This window comes from Necator americanus, chromosome I (genome assembly GCF_031761385.1).
Source record: "Necator americanus strain Aroian chromosome I, whole genome shotgun sequence".
NCBI lineage: Eukaryota > Metazoa > Nematoda > Chromadorea > Rhabditida > Ancylostomatidae > Necator > Necator americanus.
This window is the reverse complement of record NC_087371.1, coordinates 3,989,931-4,007,859: the sequence shown is the minus strand read 5'-3', so window position 1 is coordinate 4,007,859 and position 17,929 is coordinate 3,989,931. Positions and strand designations below refer to the sequence as shown.

The following is a 17,929-nucleotide window of genomic DNA, read 5'->3' as shown; positions in this document are numbered from 1 at the left end:
AAAAAAAACATGGGGCACAGAGGGTAGTTTATAATAACAATCGACCTTTAACTGCACACTATGCACATCTACAATCACGTACAGGAACCATTTCTCAATTATTAAAAATCATTTATTAAACGGCCGGGATTTACAACAACAAGGATTCGCGCAGAAACACAATTTGACGCAAAATCACAGAATTACAAACATATGGAGACGTAAATTCGCAGTCTTCGCGTCAAATTTGCGGTAATCCTTCGGCTGTGTGTTTCCATTATATATATTACATAACCTATATAGGAATCTTCTAACAGAGAGATAGCAGACAGACAGACAAAAAAAAATGGAGTGGCAAAACGACAGGGGTATTGATGGTATGTACAAGAAAATGCATCTACCTGGTGGCGAGGGCGGTGCTTATGTGTGGGAAAATGGCGCTATTAGCGCGAAGAAAAGCGAGTCAGAGACACAGAGGACGAGGAGTAGGAGGGGCGATTGCTTACCCGGCTGCTGGCGATCAGCAAGATATCATCACAATAGCAACAACTGCGAGGTAGCCCATTATTATCCGAAAACATACAGTACAAAAAAAGAGAGGAAAAAGAAAAACAAAAAAAAATAGAAATCTTCAACGACTCGTTTATATGGGAGGATGAGGAGGTGGGTGTATTGGGGAAGGGAAGAGGCGGGGCCAAAAAAAAAACACATGCACACAATGTATGGAACAAGAAATTGATAATTTCAGTACAAAACCAAGAAAATTCGCATAAGCCCGTGGGATTTGCGGGCCGGAGGAAGTAACGACGAAAGAGTCGAGGAAAAACATCGTACATACGAGCAAAAAAGGCAAAACATTTTCGACTTGGTGTATGTATGTAAAGATGGTTCACGAACAACAACTAGCATTGAAAAAAACGGATGGTTGCGAACCATTTGCGGATGCGGACTGATGTGGGTGCACGGCACTCAGAGATTGTCGAAATTCAGGCGATGATCGGTTGTTTGTGACAGCTCATGTCGTAACAGTGATTCAACTTCGAAATCCATTAACGGTTGGTCGGGCAATGTCAGACTCTCCAGATCCGACGGCAATGCAGCGGCTGCAGCGACGGAATTCGCTTGCGCTACCGCAGCGCATGATGACGGTGGCAACAGAGGAGTATGCGTTGGCCACGGGGAATATGTCTGATACGGGAGCGGAAGCCTGAAAAGAATCGAATTTACAACTTATTTCAAAAGTTACGTTGTGTTCATTGTGTGATTTTAGCGGAAACATCCATCAATCTATCTTTAAGATATCATAGTAAACCTGTTCTAATAGCGACTTTGCAAACGCATTTTACTAGTCGGCAAGTAGTGAGCGGGAATAACAAGCAAGTATAAACAGCATGGCATTGGAAGCTCTTTTATCCTACAGAGAATTCTTTCGCGTAGGTTCGCTTCATATTCATCGAGAAAGCAAAAGCTTATCTCGATGAATATGAAGCGCACCAAATTGAGGAATTGAAGAGAAGAACGATGGTAACTACCATTCGGATCAGGATTTTGACGGGTACAAGGGAAGAAATTCATTTTAAGCCCAATTAAGTAAGAAAAGAACGAAGTGCGACCACAGTGGTGAATTCTGAGCAATCAAGAATAGTCGCTGAGGTTAAAACGACTTAAAGCCCGGTGCAGTTACGTAACCGACCGCGCTTGAAGCGATGCGGTGGATCATAGCGGTATGGATCGAGGGGAGCTTTCCTAACACCACCCATTGCTGTACTTCGCAGTGGTCCTACCTCGATCCCAACTGCCAACTGAACCGCGCCGCTTCGAGCGCCACCGCTTACGCAACTCATCGAGCTTAATGTCGTTTTGATCTGACTACAACGTTGAGAACTAGAAAATTCGCACGATTTTATACTAGCAGAAGGGAGAAATTTTTACGCTAACAACTCGAAGCGGGTGCAAATGAAAATAAGCAAACATCTAGTTGCTTCTAAAAATGAAAATTGCACCAAATATAACTGAATTGTAAAAATTTGGAACCATTCACACTTTTTATGTAATAGAAACTGGGGACTTGAGATTAAAAAAAAAACAAATAATACATACCCAGAGGTGGGGAATTTCATCGACGCCAACTGCGTTCGCAGTAGTGGATTCTGAAGTTGCGATTGATTACGGACACTGCTCAATTCGAGGTAGGATGGTGGTGGAACGACTGGTGTTTCCGTCTGAAACAGGATTTTTTTCGTTCTACCCTTTCACTTCATGTGTGATTCTGCCATAATTTAGAAGAATGCAGTCTCCAATCCACCTGCGCCTACTACTGAAGCGCACCATTCCCTGCGCAAAAATGTGTAGACAAAAGAAGAACGTTCTCACTACGTATTCAGCCATTGTTCATAACAAAGAGTATAGTAATTACTCGGAGTTAATTGATGCTTTCACAATGAACACGCCCACCAATGTCATTGCTAGCCAATCGGAATAATAGCCGGCAATGAAATTTGGAGATACAAAGAAAATTTACTGGAACACGCAAACTACGTACCTTAACCTGTTTCGACTCCTGTTTAACACCGTTCATCATTAACCGACATGAATCGATTCGCATCTGAAGAGGTCGATAATCAATCAATCGATTAGTCAGATGTGTTGAACACTAAAAACATCTTTACGTCTATAAATTTCACTCGTCATTCTACACTACTTTATGGGATAGGTGCCACCAAAGGCTAAACGATTAAGCGTGGTCAGTCTGTTTATCCCGATTTTACTGCGATTCCGGACTTTTGGTCTCTACAACTGAAATTTCTATTCATCCACAAGAACTACAGTATTCCCTGTAAATGCGACTGCCGTTCACGCAGAACCCTTCATGGATTTCGTGGATTTGTCTACACAACTAGAGACCAAACGGTCTTGATCCTCACCTGATCAGTCCTATCCAGGATATCAGTGGGGATGGGCGCGGCGCCTGTGTGATTGGCGGCATTGGCCGCCGCGGTCGCAGCGGCTGCGGATGCAGCAGCGGTGGCGTCGTTCACCCAACTGGGGAACTCAAAATCGTCAAATGGATGCTCCATCGACGGAGAAACCCGTGTTGATGAGCCAGGCACTGACAAATTCGACTGGGTTCGCGGACTGAAATGGATAGATTTGTAGATTCAAAAAGGATATGATTTTGATTCGAAAAAAAGACTCACCGAAACATCGGATCAAATGAGGCTTGCATGGCTTCATCGTCACCATAAATATCATGCGACATGATGGATGCCTAAAAATCAGAGAAACTCGTCCGGATTACTCGCAATTTTGACGCAGTAGTTGCTCACCTGTGAACCAGCCAAGCTCGACACTCCACTATGTAAACCACCCACGGCTCGGATATCGTGGATTCGTTTCCGAGCTCCTTTTAGCTTTTTGCTAAGCGTCGCCTAAAATATCGACTTTTGTGTTTTCGTGAAGAAAATTAGGTTATCAGAAAAGTCCACGATCGCAGCTGAGGTCTTGTCGGAAAAAAGGAATCGCTACCACCTGTGGTGCGAACGCCTGGCCACCCGCTGTTCCGGAACTTACTGGCCTTTGTCGGCGAAGTGATGAAATATCACTAATTTGGATGGAGGGGAATCTCTTGCAGTGTCGACTTTTAAACCCATCTATTATATTCTAGTGGTCTAGAGGGCATAAAAAAGGTAGGGTGGTATTCCCGTGCACTGAAAGGATGGACTATCGAACTCTGGGTATGTTCCATCGGAGACCATCACTTCTTGGACCATCACTATTTGGCTACTACTGCAGATAACTTCTCGTCATCATCAATTCCGTTTCATATAAAATATGAAAAATGAATATGTTCGCGGAGAACGAAACATTTCTAAGGATAACCGTAGCAACAACAAAAATGATGTTCCGCGATCACATGAGTGAACACTGATGAGTGTCTTCTATGGAAAACTCTAAGGAATCAAAAGGTTACAGAGATCTAGGAATTCCTTGGGATTAAAAAATTAAAATCGTTCGGAAAGGCTCGGAGTTCCACGGGTTAGACAGTTTTGTCATAAAACAGGGTGTTCGACAACAAACATTTTCTATAATTTCGCGAAATTTTCTTGTAGCACGGAAAAGCGGAATTAGTTTGGTCAATACAGGAGAACTGACAGTGCGCAAGGATTTAGTTAATCAGAAAGTACCACGAAATACACGATTAAAGGCCCCCCGAACCCTATAAGAAACTATCCTTCCGCTCAAGACACCTTTCTCTGCGCATGTTTTGATCGTTACCCTGCGATTTATACTCGACGGTCCTCATTCAACGACACATGTGACTCTGACAGCTCCTCTCAATCCCCTCGTAAAAAAAGAGCAGGCACTTTCAATTTTATTTCACATGAAGTTAATGATCCTAAGTCAATGACGAGAAAGGTGCAAAACGCCTACGGCGTTAGTATGAACGTATCATCAAGGACTACAACTTCTGGGAACACAAAAGTGCAAAGATTCACAAGGTTCATGGAATGCACTATATGCTCGATAGAGGAGGATATAACACCCAAAGTACGATTAGAGGAGGAAGGGCTTAAGAGCAGAAACTGAGTGGGAACGAAAAATACACTGCTATTTCTGGAAATAGCAGGTGAACGTGAAGAGGAGGCATTATCTGCCAGATTAACTGACGAAAGGTCAGCTAAGAAGCAATTACTCTCCTAGTACGTGGAATGTAAACGTAGCGATTGATAATCATTCGGCACGCAGCAGACCTTTTTTTCCTTATCAAATAAAATCTCCTTATTAGTGTTCAGAACAAACTTAGTCAAGAAATCTAATCATTTCTTAGGAAGATAAAAGGAATCCCAACCCAACAAACAATTTTCCTAATCCGAAAGAAACTGGAGGAAAAATGGACTCGATTTTAGTCCTTACAGATGTGAGAAAAACCTTAAAAATTGCAACTAACTATGCTGAGGGATAATTTCCTAAAATTCCGTTTTTTCCTAAAACAAAACGCGAAACTCTAACGCAGATTCAACGAAGAAATCGGAAGTGCAGTTAATACTAGGGAAGTTGATAAATTTCGCAAGAAAAAGGAATATCCGGAAAATTTTGATAGCGGAGCTTCTGAATAAATTAGATGCAAATGAAAACTTCTCTTCTGGATGAACGAAAATTTGCAAGAAATTTCCTCAATAAAAGAAGTGAAATTCCAGTAGGTCATATTTGAAGTAGAGAAGTAATAGCTTATAGGCGTTCCGGAATAAATTCCTATCAGGATGTAAAAGTTTTTTTTTTGTAAGATTGATTTATCCGTGACACCAAGATAACAGAGTGGAAAGGAATATAACGTGATTTTAAAAAAGTGTACCAGCAATCTAAGACTGTCATAAATCGATATAGTTCATAAATGATCGATATTTCCTCACCTTGCTAGTTGTATCCAACGTGGATGCTCGTACTCTTCGTGGATTCCGGCCGGGTTTCGCATCCGGATTGATCACCCACCATGACGATTTACCGGCACCCTCATTTTGAATACGCATAAAACGCGAATGTAATGAGAGATTGTGTCGAATCGAGTTCTGTAACATTTTTACTTTCAGTATAGTACTAGTACTTTAAAATGATTATTTGTATTTTTAAGACCATAGTTCCTCAATTCCTGGATTTTTTGCTCTCATTTTTTCCCCGGATCTCAAGCCCCTTCCTATAGTTGTATAGTAGTAGTAACTTCCGCAGCTGAAAAGGCTATGTGTTCGAGCGCGTGCTGACCTCTGGTCGTTTCGCCTCGTTCCGTGGGACCATAAGAACGTGCCACGCCCACCACAGCTACGACTCCGCCCATTGCGCCGTTCGTTTCAGTGGATGGTGCAGTTAGTCATATGATAGAAGCACTTGAAAGGATTACTTCTTCTATCCAAGATCACGTTGAAGCTCCATAGGGTCCCAGCAGGGCACACTGCATCAAATGTCCAAGAGTTTAAGGAACATGTAATGTCCAGGGAGATATTAATCCCCGATCAAAGAGCTTCAAGGATATCCTAGCGCAGGTCAAACACTAAATTAGCTGAGTAGAACACCAGGAAACAGCTACATTTGCCAATATTCCCAATTCCTCAAGATAAATCAGAACAACACAGATCATATTCTTCTTTTTTTTTTGTCACTTTCTCATCTTGAGAGGTAACAAAAAAAAGAATAGTGCGGGAAAGTACCAAAAAAATCAGAGCTAGGTAATAAAATTCCACAACAGCTTCTTTGAAATCTAAGCAGAAGTCGGAAATGGAAGAAATGGTGGAAGGAATGCTAATCGAGAACAAAAACTAATCATTTGCGGGTTGAATGACCCCTCGACTTTATTTATTGTTCACAAAATCGCAAAAGTAGAACGAACGAACGTTTAGTTCGATAAACAAATGATGCTTCTTCAGTCGGGCTATATTTATCCTAGGTGACAGCTCATTAAGCTAATTCAATCCAAGATATATTCTATTATTCGGCTATCTGAACACTGAACGTATAGGTCCTCGAGCGATTTTTTCCTTTAATACTTAAAGATAGTTAAAAACTCCGTCTAAGTGAAAGAATGTACTTGTATTCGGAATCAGATAGCTTCGAAACCATTGGTTGACAACTAGGTTCAATCTAAATATGACTACAACAATTGTGGAGTTCTTCCAGCCCAATTTTCACTGTATGACCCTCCAATCCGTTCCCCTCGATCCCATTCATTGTCTTCTCCTTCGCAAATCACCTATACCATGTCATTTTCTTCTTCCTCAATCCCTTTCCATCCTCACGCCAGACATCCAGGCAGCGACCAGCTGGCTTTGCTGACCAGTTGATCTTTGGCTGTGTCGGAGCCCGTTCGTGCCATTGTCACATCGTCAGCACACATACACACACATGCACACACAAACCTAGCACTACCACCGTGCGACCCGAAGATCGTGGACCACAAGGGGAGCATTATATTCTGAATAGACAATGCGGGCCGCGAACGTCGGTGGCAGGCGGCGGGCGACACGCCGCCACCGTCACCGTCGTTCGCTATATGAACAACATTGAGATGGTTCTCTGGTCGCTGACCAAGCGAAGAATACGCAAATTTGCGGACAACCTGAGAATGTATGAGTTGTAGGGCAAAGACTAGGAAACTCGTACAATTCTGGAACTTTGACAGAGGAATGAAGGGTTTGTGGATATTTTTAGAGGGGTAAAAATCACAATATTTAATCGCTTATCAAATGTATTAATGTTGAACGAGGTGTAGATCATGGACCAACCGTTTCTCATTACTCATTATCCCCTGACCGTTAGAAGAATGCTTTTTTCTAGTATTAGTTGCGTTCTACTGCAAAATAAAAAAAAGACTCATTTTTGCGTAAATTTTGAAGTCATAAATAATTCAGAGGAATCCAAAAATTGAATGTTTTTTTCGTAGATCTCACTCGTCATTATAAACGAATGAACTTAATGGATTTACGGCAGAGTACGAGTTTTTATTTAAAGAGAAACAAAGAGACGTCAATTTCAAAGATCACTGCTGGGACCCAATTGGAACTCAAACTTGGTAAACAACTAGTGCTGCAGTTCTCTATCACGATGCACTTTCTTTAGAAGATTTTAGGGGTAGGAAGAAAATCTGTACACAAAGTTATGCGATTCACAAATTCGACGAGAAAATTCGAGTAATTCGCATTTTTCTGGTGGAAAGATTCTCCTATTTCATTTCAGGACACCTTTCTCATCTATTTGATGTGGCTATCTTATCTAGATGATTTCCTACGGTATTTTTACAGGTGTGTCATGGCAGGTACGGTGAAGCAAACGACCCCCGTCTGACTCACGACTTTTTTATTTGATGACTTTTGGACCGCAAAGTCCTCCCCCCAAATCGACAATTCTAATCAGGTCGGGTTATTTGCATTTGGGCACACTTTCTGTACGTTTTCATAGTTTTATGCTTTATGGAAACGTGGATCAAACTCGTATTCCATTAGATAGGATCTTTTTTTTATGACAACAGAAATTGAATCCAAATGCTTCAATGAGGAGGACGGACGGAGCTCACGATTCATGTTGCTCGGGGCGTCGTGTCACCGAAAACAATAATGTGCTTCGGAAATGAACGATGACAACGACGTGAAGCAGTGTTTGAATAGCTTAATGAATGCATCGGATCCCCCCTGCACCACTTTTCCAGGATGTTTTCGTGCGATATCGAAAAAAAAACCCCTCCTCATTCCCTGTACCATCGACATTGATACGAGGCAGCGAACGGTGCCGGAGTGGTGGTTATCTTGACCCGATCCACTGGCAGACAGCCCGTACAGCGATAGTCGATCGATCAATCATCGGCATCGATCGACTACCTGTCTTTGGCTCATCTTGTCGCTGTCTCATCTTTCCTTCACACCTCAGCACTTTGTGCTGACAGCTTTTTGCCTACGGTAACCACGCTGACAGAGTACGGTATTTCGCTATCGGCAAGCCATCTGCGCTTGTTAGCCGTTTGATGCACTAGGGGCCGGCTTGGTGCTAATCAATTCTGCTAATCGAATCAATACGCGTCAATTAAACGCGAGATCGATAGTGAACGAACGAAGAAACGAAACAAAACTCGTTTTTACTCGTAGTTGCGCCGGCATGGAGAGGCGACGGCAAGCTGTAACAGCCGGTTGAGTGCAGTTGATTGGCAAGCAAAATCATTTGAAGCGACGTGAAAGCACAAGTGGCGGAAGTTGGACGCTTCAGATTAGCTCTGTGAAATCAGAAAGAAAAGAAGAGCTGAACTGTCAGCTAATCCGACAATCCCTATTGAGGCCTGGAGTGCGGGCATTATCGCCTGAAAGAAGGGACAAATTTTAAGGAATCGCCCTCCCTTTAAAGTTTAAAGTTAAGCTATTCAAAGGAAAAATGACCTCCCATTGTTAGCTAGATTCTTAGAAACATACGCAAACCTCGAACTACAGTAATACTTAAAAATATACCGTAGTTCATCGCGCAGTTAAACAATTTTCGCACAAAACTGTCGTAATTTAAAGGAAATTTTACTCATATTTCCGTGGAAAATTTCGAAAGATTCTACGAATTTCGCTGTACATACAGTCGTAACTCTCATAGGAGCGACTGAGGTCACCACCCACCTCAACCCGCTTCTCTTTCCACTCCGTTTCATAATAGCTGTACAGCAGCAGGCTTTTTTCTCACACACACACACATCACGTGACACCCTCGGAGGCCAGCGGAGAGCACAGCTCGGGGCGCTCAGAGCGCTCCGACCATTAGAGGATTATAACGTATGACCAGCTGATGAGGTTTTGCGTGAAGAGATAATGTGAACTATGGAGAGATCAGAGTGAATGGCAACGCAGGGACCAAAAGGTCCTTACGTGTTGGGTGTTCGCGACCGTTCCGAGACGGATAGCAGATGGCACTGGGTCGAGTACAGGAAAACGAAGGACAAAACTACGAGAAAGAGGGAGAAAAACTCCCTCGTTCGGCAAATCTAATAACTAGGATGAGTTTAGCAAAGAACTTACGCTTTCAAACGCAATTTCTCATACTAGCAATTTCCTGGAAACTCAGAGAAACTTCCTATTTTCAAGTTCACTGTTATTTAGGCCGGGGAAAAAATTGAAGGAGGAAGTTATGAAATCAGTCCAAGAACAGCTGTGACAGAAACACTCAGAACTTCAGAAAAAAAAAACAGGAGCTATAGCAAGCAATTTGAAGAATGGAAATAGCATAGAAGCGAGAAAACAGCATTTTTCCCCTTCAAAACCAGACATACGAGTCGCCTAAAAGGGGAAAATAAACTAAAGCCAACACATGGGTATCCAAGATGTAAAAATATACGATATGCTAACTATAACAGAAAACGGAGCTGATATTAATACATTTTCAAAGAAAAAATTGCAAAAAATCCCCAAAGATTTCGCTCTCGTTATCAAAATCTTATCATGAACGTGGAAAAACTGTATGATGATCTATTTTTAAATTATTTTAAATTATACTAGCAACTACCAATTCAGAAAATTTCAAATGGAAGAGAAAAGATACCAAGAGCTCACGAAAATCCAAAGAAAACCAGAAAAACTCAACCGTAAATCAACGTATGACCAAAGATCAAATCACAAACCTTCCATCCAGCAGCCTCTTCTTGACTAGATCGTTCACGAAAATAGGGAATATTATCAGAAAACCATTGGTAAATCTCATTCAGCTTCAGACGACCATCCGGAGCAGATTCCAGAGCTTTGGCGATAAGATCCGAATAGGACTCTTCGCCCCATGGATTCGGTTTTTTCTGAGCTAGTTGATCACTCGGCTTCTTACGACATCGTTTCTTCTTCGGCGGTAAAAGAGCTTGTCCAGTGGCGGAAATACCAGGAGGTAGAGACATTCCTAAGGGCATTAAATGTGTACCCATCGCTGAGGAAGATGATGAAGGTGTAGCCGCCAACAGTTGAGCAACGGTGGGTTCCCGTAGCATTGGAGTTGGTGGATGCGGCGGTAGAACCGGTGGTGGATGTTCAGCCACCGCCGGGTCATAGAGAAAGTGCTGCATAGGCCATGTGTAGCATCGCCCACGCGGTTCCGGAGTGAAATCATCATCAATAGATGAGGAGGAGACTGATGCCTCCATGAAAACGAGGTAGACGACTCAACTGAGGTAGTTTTGGCAATGAGGTGAGCACAATTTGCTGAGGGGTGAGGTAGATAGGTGTGGGTAGGAGGTAGTCGGCGTGGTGGTGAGTGTATGTGAGGCAGGCGCACGACACACACACGCGGCTGCAGCGGCAGCGGGCAGAAAAAACGACGACCACGACGATCACGACGACGACGAACGACGCCTCGCGCGGCTGCGGCGTTCGGTCGATTGTGCTGCTGCAGCAGCAGCAGAGCGCAGCCAGCAACCAGCGCAAACGCCAGGGACGCAGACGTCGTCGCGTTGCGACGCCGCCGCCTGTTTGTATGCGCGTCTGTGCGTCTAACTGCCGCCATGTGTGTGGAGAGTTTTTTGCGATCGATGCGTTCATCACTCCGGCTGAGGCGATGGCGGCGGTGTGGCCTAGTCGGACCACTATCGCACCCCTCACCGGGTGGTAAGTGCCACTGCGATCTTGATGACCATCGCTGACCATCGCCGGTCGGTTGGTTCTTACGAGACGACCTCGGCGAACGTCCACCATCATCATCACCTTCTCGCGATCACAAATCGCCGCGTCCCGGCAGGCCATCGCGGTCGTTCTTGGAGGACAGCTGCCAGAGTGCCAATGAACTCTTGACCACTCTAAGTCCTTCGCTTGGAGAACATCCTGCCCTATAGAACCGACATAATTTAGCACCAGATGAGCAACACATTTCAAAACTAAAATCTTCTGACACAGCAGGAAAACTTCCCAAATGTACAATATCAGAATGTCTTAACTAATCGCGAAGCAGTTTTTATATGTCCCAAGGAATGGACAGATTATCGGTAGGATATCTATATTAAAGAAATCGTACAGTCATGTATTTCCATTAATCACTTCGAATGGCGTTCTTTTTTTTTAAAAAAGAAGAGAATTGCTAGAAGATTTGATGAGCACCCTTAATGAAAGGTCAGCAATTTCCTCGTGACCTCATTGTTGCGATGAAGAGAGTTCGATAATGTCTCCACTTCTAGGATAAGGTAAAAAGGTTGTCTATCTTCTCTCTTCGTTGGAATTATTTACCCCTAAACGTATTCTCATATATTACACGCCAATATTAGAGTCCTCAGATTGTAATCAACCTAAAACCGGGCGTAAAGTTGACGGTGAATCTTTTTCACGGATATAATTGTCGAATAAAGAGGTGTAATTAAATTTTAGGATTTAGGAGGAATTTGTAGGTGGAAATCTCCATCCAGAAATCAGTTATGTAGGGAAAATGTTTCTCGTCCGCCTCAGATGCGTTAGTTATAGTGATTTTCAAAAATGGAATGTACCGAGGATTTTTCGGATTTTTCCGCTCGTCAACCACTCGCCTTTTGCATTTGTTGAAAACAATAAGGACAGGTTAGCATCGAGAAATGTTTACCACAACAGTAGAAAGAAAGTACGAACTTGTTAAAGGTAGTGGGAAAGATACAGTCTAAGGTAATTTATTGGAAAAAAAAAAACTTGTAACACAGCTAAAAGTACTAGGATTTATACAAAAGTATCTATGTGTTTATTATCTACAGCCAGGTGAAAAGAGGGGGATTTTCGTGGAGAATCAATAATGGGACCTACAATTTCGTAGATGTTGCAAAATATATTGCTTAAACCCCAAGCGAATAAGAAATGATCTTTCTAATGATATCAACACCTCAAACGATGATGCGTAGAGAAAATTCTGAGATAAAAAGCCCTAGTATGAAAAAATCTCTTAGTATCTGCGAAAAAATTGTTAGGTGGTTCTATTTCCGCGAAATTTATGTAAAAATTTCTCGAAATTAAATTGAATGTCGCATATCATATTTATGTTACACGCCAGTGTTTTCAAATATGTCTGGAGTTTTGGTGCTGTGCCGATGCCTCCTTTTAAAGGATTCATTAGGATAATTAAGTCCTTTGATTATTATTGATTGATAATAGCGAAAGGCGAAAGGAAGAAAGTCTGCGGCAATAGATGATCCTGGAGCAATGCTGTCACTTCGCTCTGTTGAATGATCGAACACTCAAAAGTTCTCTTTTTTCCGTATAACCGGAACTGCTGCTAATTAGCTGCTCTTTGATCGAAGTATAAAATTCAGATCAAAAACTGCGTATATTACTTAACTTTGATTAGAGCAAAGATCATCTGTTCGAAAAAAGAAGGATCTCAACTCGCATAAATCCCCTGTCAACCATAAAGCTTCACCGCTTTCGGCTCCTTGACCTCGCAAGCCTTTTATGACTTCCTATTCATTTCTTTTCTGTCGGGTGCTGTTTCCGCATCATCGCACATCACGCCTTCACCTCTCCTTCCACACCCATTATCGGTGTGACCTCAAGAGCTCACTTGTCAGCTGAACGTTCTCGCCGCTTCAGCTGTCGGAGCTCATCAAAGTGGCAATCTTCGCAGTAATGATGAACACATTGAAATGCGGGAAAAACGGCTGAGTGCCAGCCGCTTTTCCATAATGACAACCCCGATGCGGAAGTAGTGCGGCCGCTCCGGAGGGCGCAGAGATTTGGCGTTCACCCGCGCGACGCAGTAAAGCACGACGAACGCCGTTCGCCGCCACCGCCGCCGAAAGCACAAAGGTGGCGGGCGGCGAGCCGGGCAGCTAGCCAGTCGCCAGATATTTGCTTGTGCCTGCTGGTGCTGTGCTCCAGCTTCTTCGGCCCGTACTCGTCACGAGGCAAAAAAAAAAGCTCGTAAGAGATGAATGAGATAAGATGGGGTCAAAAATTAAACAGAATAAGGCAGAGTGAATGGGCGAAAGAAATGGCCATGGAATTTTGTTGGGAATGGAATTCGTACTCGTTTTAAAATCATTGTAACTGAACGTTGGAAATTAAAATAGTCCCGTTTTATTTGGAGAAAAATTCTGTACTGGAATATGTAACAAGAACAGGTCCATTCAAGGATCAGGTTCGATCTGTTGGATTTGCAACTGAGCTAAAATTGTTTCGAGAATTTTGCTCAGATCAGATGAACCTGTGGGTGTTATTTTAAACAAAAGAGAAATCTTAGCTTCCCTGATGATACTCTAATTTAATATCACGGATACAGTAGGATCCTGGACCACTGTGACGGATAAATACTGATATCTAACAGCTATTAACCTAAAAGCTCTAAATCAGCTAAATCATTCGAAATGGAGTTGAGGACAACTTCAACACCTCTAAATTACGCAGGAAGAAGTCGAATGGCATTTTTTTGCCAATAGGCCCATTGGACGAAAAGTTCCTGGCCACAGGATCTCACTCTGACGAAGTGAAGATCTTCCTCTTAGAAAAGGAAGTTACTAGTGCCGATCTTAAATTATTAATGTACTAATTATAGTATTTTACCGGAAGAGGAATAGCTTTCAAGGAGAACTCATTGTTGAAGACTGAACAGGGTTAACCGGTAAAGCCTAGGTTGAATAGACCCATGGATAATTCCTCAGGCTCGGATCAAGAACCCATGATCCTTACCCAGTTTTCGGAGTGTCCCACAGAATCACCTATTGGTTCAGAAGAAACTTTTGAACCTGAGAAGAGTTTCCATGAAAAACTGTTTTCTCAATTCACTAAAACACGCTTAAAATAGTAGCATAGATCGGTTTCGCGCAATCTAGCATCATCTTACACGATCTATAAATCGCAACATCGACACAAAGCCACTTACAAGGCCGTACGGTAGACCAGACTGCGATCAAATGATCCGCGACAAAGTGGCCACTTCAAAGGCCGCGATGGACGACGTTCGCGTTCACGCTCGAGGCTAACGTAACCGATGTGACGCTAAAATGGGAACACTCGGCGACATTGAGCGACAATCGCCGCGATTTCACTCTCATTGCGCCACGATTTGCCGCTCGCTGAACGCTGAACCAGTTAACCAGTTGAAAAAACGAGCGCTACGGCTACGGATCTGCAAACGAAACCGCCTTGCTGAGGGATTTCTCGTGTAAAATCGTTGTTGTTAGAGAGTTTTTCGTTGGGAGACGCGGAGAAACGAGACAAAAGATTCACACGCAGCGTTCGCGGGTCAAACATCTGGCCATCACTCACATTCATTTATTCAGTTTTAGTGCCGCAGACAGTGCGCCAAATGTGTTCGACAGCCGGAGAAACGATACGGAACTACTGATTGGGGTTCTGGGTTTGTAGCTTGGGTTTTAGATGTGATCGGATCAGATCGATATATTCAAGGGGAAGATCCGTTTAAAAATATCCGGAAATTTTGGAAAGAAATCTAGAAAGATGGGTAATTACCGGCGTTGGGTTCAAGCAAAAAAAAGAACTGCTATTCAGTTGCTTCTGGCCTTCGATAGGTATGAAAACCCAATCCAGATGTAACAATTACAGTTGATTTTGTCAAACAACTTCCAGAGACCCATCAAAAATTTTTTTTTGTGAATGGATCTATTTTCTAGTGATAAATCTGCATGCGAAAATGCTTTCTAGACACTGAGGAAAGAAAAACAAACCAAAATGAATTCAAATTACGGACATTGCCACGAAAACGACGTCCAGTTCAACGAAGAAAAATTGCGGGGACAAATAAGAAGCGAAAACCGAGCTTATGACTACATAATTATGGCAAAAAAATGCTCTAGGATGGGTATTGTGGGTAACGAAACTAAAGATAATTGAAGTCCTCTGTCTCTCCCAAAATTACGCTCGATATCTAGCTTATAAAAGAAAAAAGTGGAAGGAGAATACAGTTAGGTGACCGTAAACATCTCTAGTCTTTTTTTGTCATTTTTGTCGCATTTTTTTTCGACTAAGAGAGAATCTAAGCCTAACTAACCTAATAACCACAAGCGGCGACTTCCAGATAGGCCTCATAGGGCTCATAATGTTCAAAATGCCTGATTAAGACAAGAACTATCGGATTTCACGAGATTCAAGCAGTTGATCCCCGCCAAATTTCTACTATTGTCCAAAAATATAGTAATGTGACCAAGAAGACCATTTTCCCAAGGTCACCCAAGCAAAATCCTTCCATAAATCCGTAGTTCTTCTCCCCAATACTGGCGACCCCATCGCTGACCCCGAACCCTGAACCGAATCGTCTCGAAAATGAGATCACTGCAACATTGTTGCTACTTCAAATAACGTACACAACACACGCATAAACGCAGGCCGTGACAAAAACGAGTCCTATTCCCAGTAAAGCTGTTGGGAGCGAAATAGTGAATAACTAGCGGAGCCAACAGATACGAAGACAGTGGAGAACTACGAAAATAACAAAACCGTCGAGCACACAAGCACATCGGCCGGCAACAATGAAAGAAAGAACTCTGTTATGGTACAAAGACGGTAGTTGAACAAAGCGTCACACATTTCTTTCGAAATGGGAAAAATGGTTCCATACAAGGAAAATAGGAAGGGGAGAGAGTGGTGGAGGGGATAGGGGAACGAGATGGAGAATGTGAGTGACACATGTATTATGAATTCTTCAAAATTGCAGAAAAAAAGGAATTACTGAGGCGAGAGTGAAGCAATACGATAAGCAATAGTTTAAAAAACAGAAAAGATGAAATTTAAAAAAAAAATTGAAACCTCCTCTGGGAACCGGATATCTAATCTATCATATTATTCACCCAGTTTGTATATTTTCTTTGACCCAAAATGTTGTATGAGGTTAACTGAGAGAACTAAGGGAAAGCTGAGAAAGTTGAGTTAGTTGACCTCAGGCTCATTAATTATTAATTAAATCAGTTGTTGTTCCTCAAAAAATTACAAATACATACAGCAACGCGTTGTAGGGATCCTTAGAGGGGTTCGGACCTTAAAGTAAATCGTCCAGTTCCTAAAAAGGAGCTCGGATAGGACCCTCAACTTAAGTCAAAAACGGTAACACAGCGGCCTCGGAACCTAGTAGAATTGACCTAGACCTCTGAGAACTTGGGAAGGACGATAAGTCTCAGATTAAAACTGAGCGGTCCTAAGCCTAAGGGTTCTTGTCGAGTTACGTGGTCCCAGTCCATTTTGATCACAAAACCATAAGCTATGAACAGGAATGGAATTATTTGTAGTTTGACGACACTCACATTACTAGTGTAAATTTTACTGGAAAGAGACTCACTCTTGGAATTATAGTTTAGACTCCTTAGCGAGTCATAAGAGGGTTTTTCAGAGTTGCCGTAAGAACCATTGCCCTATGAGGATATGCTTAGGAAGGATTACCTTGCCCTCAACTTTCTTGGGAAAACTGTGGTCTCCTGATGACTTTCTCCAGATGAGGTGAACCTCAAAACCCTGCTAGTACCATGACTAGAAGAAATCCTATCAAAAACCTCAATCCAGACACTTATGTCAGGAAAAAAGAAAAACACTCAATGGTGTTTGTGTGTGTGTGTGTGTGCGTGTATATTGTGTGAGTGTCAAAACAGTCACATAAAAGCCATGCACGTCCCCGTGTCCCCTCTCGTGCCCCAACGACACCGCCGAGCTAAAATGAGCTGTTGCAAAACATCCAACAGTACATACACACACGCACGCACAAAGTAATACGCAGACGAAAAAAAAGTCAACAGTCAGTCCCAGTCAAGAAACCGAAGGCAAACACTAACAACGAAGAAAACATCTGCTTTTCCTCTTATCAATCCCCTGATTTTTTTTTTGCCGTTGCTTAACGGTTTATCAGGCAAAAAAGAAATTTCGATCAAAAAAAAATGAGAGCAAAAAAAATCCTCTAGCGGAAAAAGAAAAATTCGCAAGAGAATTCGAAAAAACAATCTAGAGAGTTTAATGAATACAGAAGAGTAGTAGAGAAATCTATCGAAACACAAACCTTCCATCCCGCTGAACTATTCGAATCGCCTTTATCCCGAAAATACGGGACATTTTGAACCATCCATTCGTACACTGAAAATGAGACATTCTATGATCTATTAAGATGTCCTTTAAATTAGATTTTTTGAGAGAAGTACAATTACTGGGTCATCAATATTTCATCTCGTTTCTCTGGGTTCTTTGAATCCATCCGGAGGACATTCCAGAAAATTGTCCACTACAATTTTCGCTGGAGTGGGAGCAAATTTGTATGGAGTTATATATAGTAGATGCCGCACAGGTTTAATAAATCGCTTAGACAGACAAAGGGTTCCAGAATTTTCTGGAGAAACTCCTCCTCTTCATTTTAGAAGATATTTGAAGATTTTTCAATTTGACTCCATAAACCTGACTACCCAATATGAAAATGAGTAGTATTTTTGAATAATTGTGGAATTTCCTTTACGTTTCATTACGATAGAACTGGGACTTTTTGGTAAGAATAACCGGTTAGTTAGTAGTTTGAATTGCAATCA

The 17,929-nt window shown here is 42.3% G+C and overlaps 2 protein-coding genes across 8 annotated transcripts in view; both read right to left on the bottom strand.

Annotated features, from left to right (window-relative positions):
* Positions 1-948: 948 nt before the first annotated feature.
* RB195_004409 (uncharacterized protein) lies at positions 949-10,615 on the bottom strand (the record flags this gene model as incomplete). 4 transcript variants are annotated; one of them, XM_064182245.1, is made up of 8 exons in its annotated part: positions 949-1,186; positions 2,080-2,201; positions 2,522-2,584; positions 2,904-3,114; positions 3,177-3,247; positions 3,306-3,407; positions 5,391-5,546; positions 10,109-10,615. In XM_064182245.1, the coding sequence occupies 8 exons, from the start codon at positions 10,613-10,615 to the stop codon at positions 949-951; spliced, it is 1,470 nt and encodes a 489-aa protein (XP_064033512.1). The 4 variants fall into 4 exon arrangements, with proteins under 4 accessions (XP_064033512.1, XP_013301301.2, XP_064033513.1 ...); XM_013445847.2 differs by lacking the exon at positions 10,109-10,615 and having other exon boundaries at positions 2,522-2,632; positions 5,391-5,507; XM_064182246.1 differs by lacking the exon at positions 10,109-10,615 and having other exon boundaries at positions 5,391-5,507.
* Positions 10,616-11,181: 566 nt separating this feature from the next.
* Positions 11,182-17,929, bottom strand: part of RB195_004408 (uncharacterized protein) — a gene marked incomplete at both ends in the record, with an annotated part of 47,751 nt that continues 41,003 nt past the window's right edge. For all 4 annotated transcript variants that reach the window (XM_064182242.1, XM_064182243.1, XM_064182244.1 and 1 more), the window contains 3 exons: positions 11,182-11,293; positions 14,296-14,411; positions 17,413-17,486. In XM_064182242.1, the coding sequence (XP_064033507.1) occupies positions 11,182-11,293; positions 14,296-14,411; positions 17,413-17,486 (302 nt within the window). The remainder of the gene's footprint in view (positions 11,294-14,295; positions 14,412-17,412; positions 17,487-17,929) is intronic.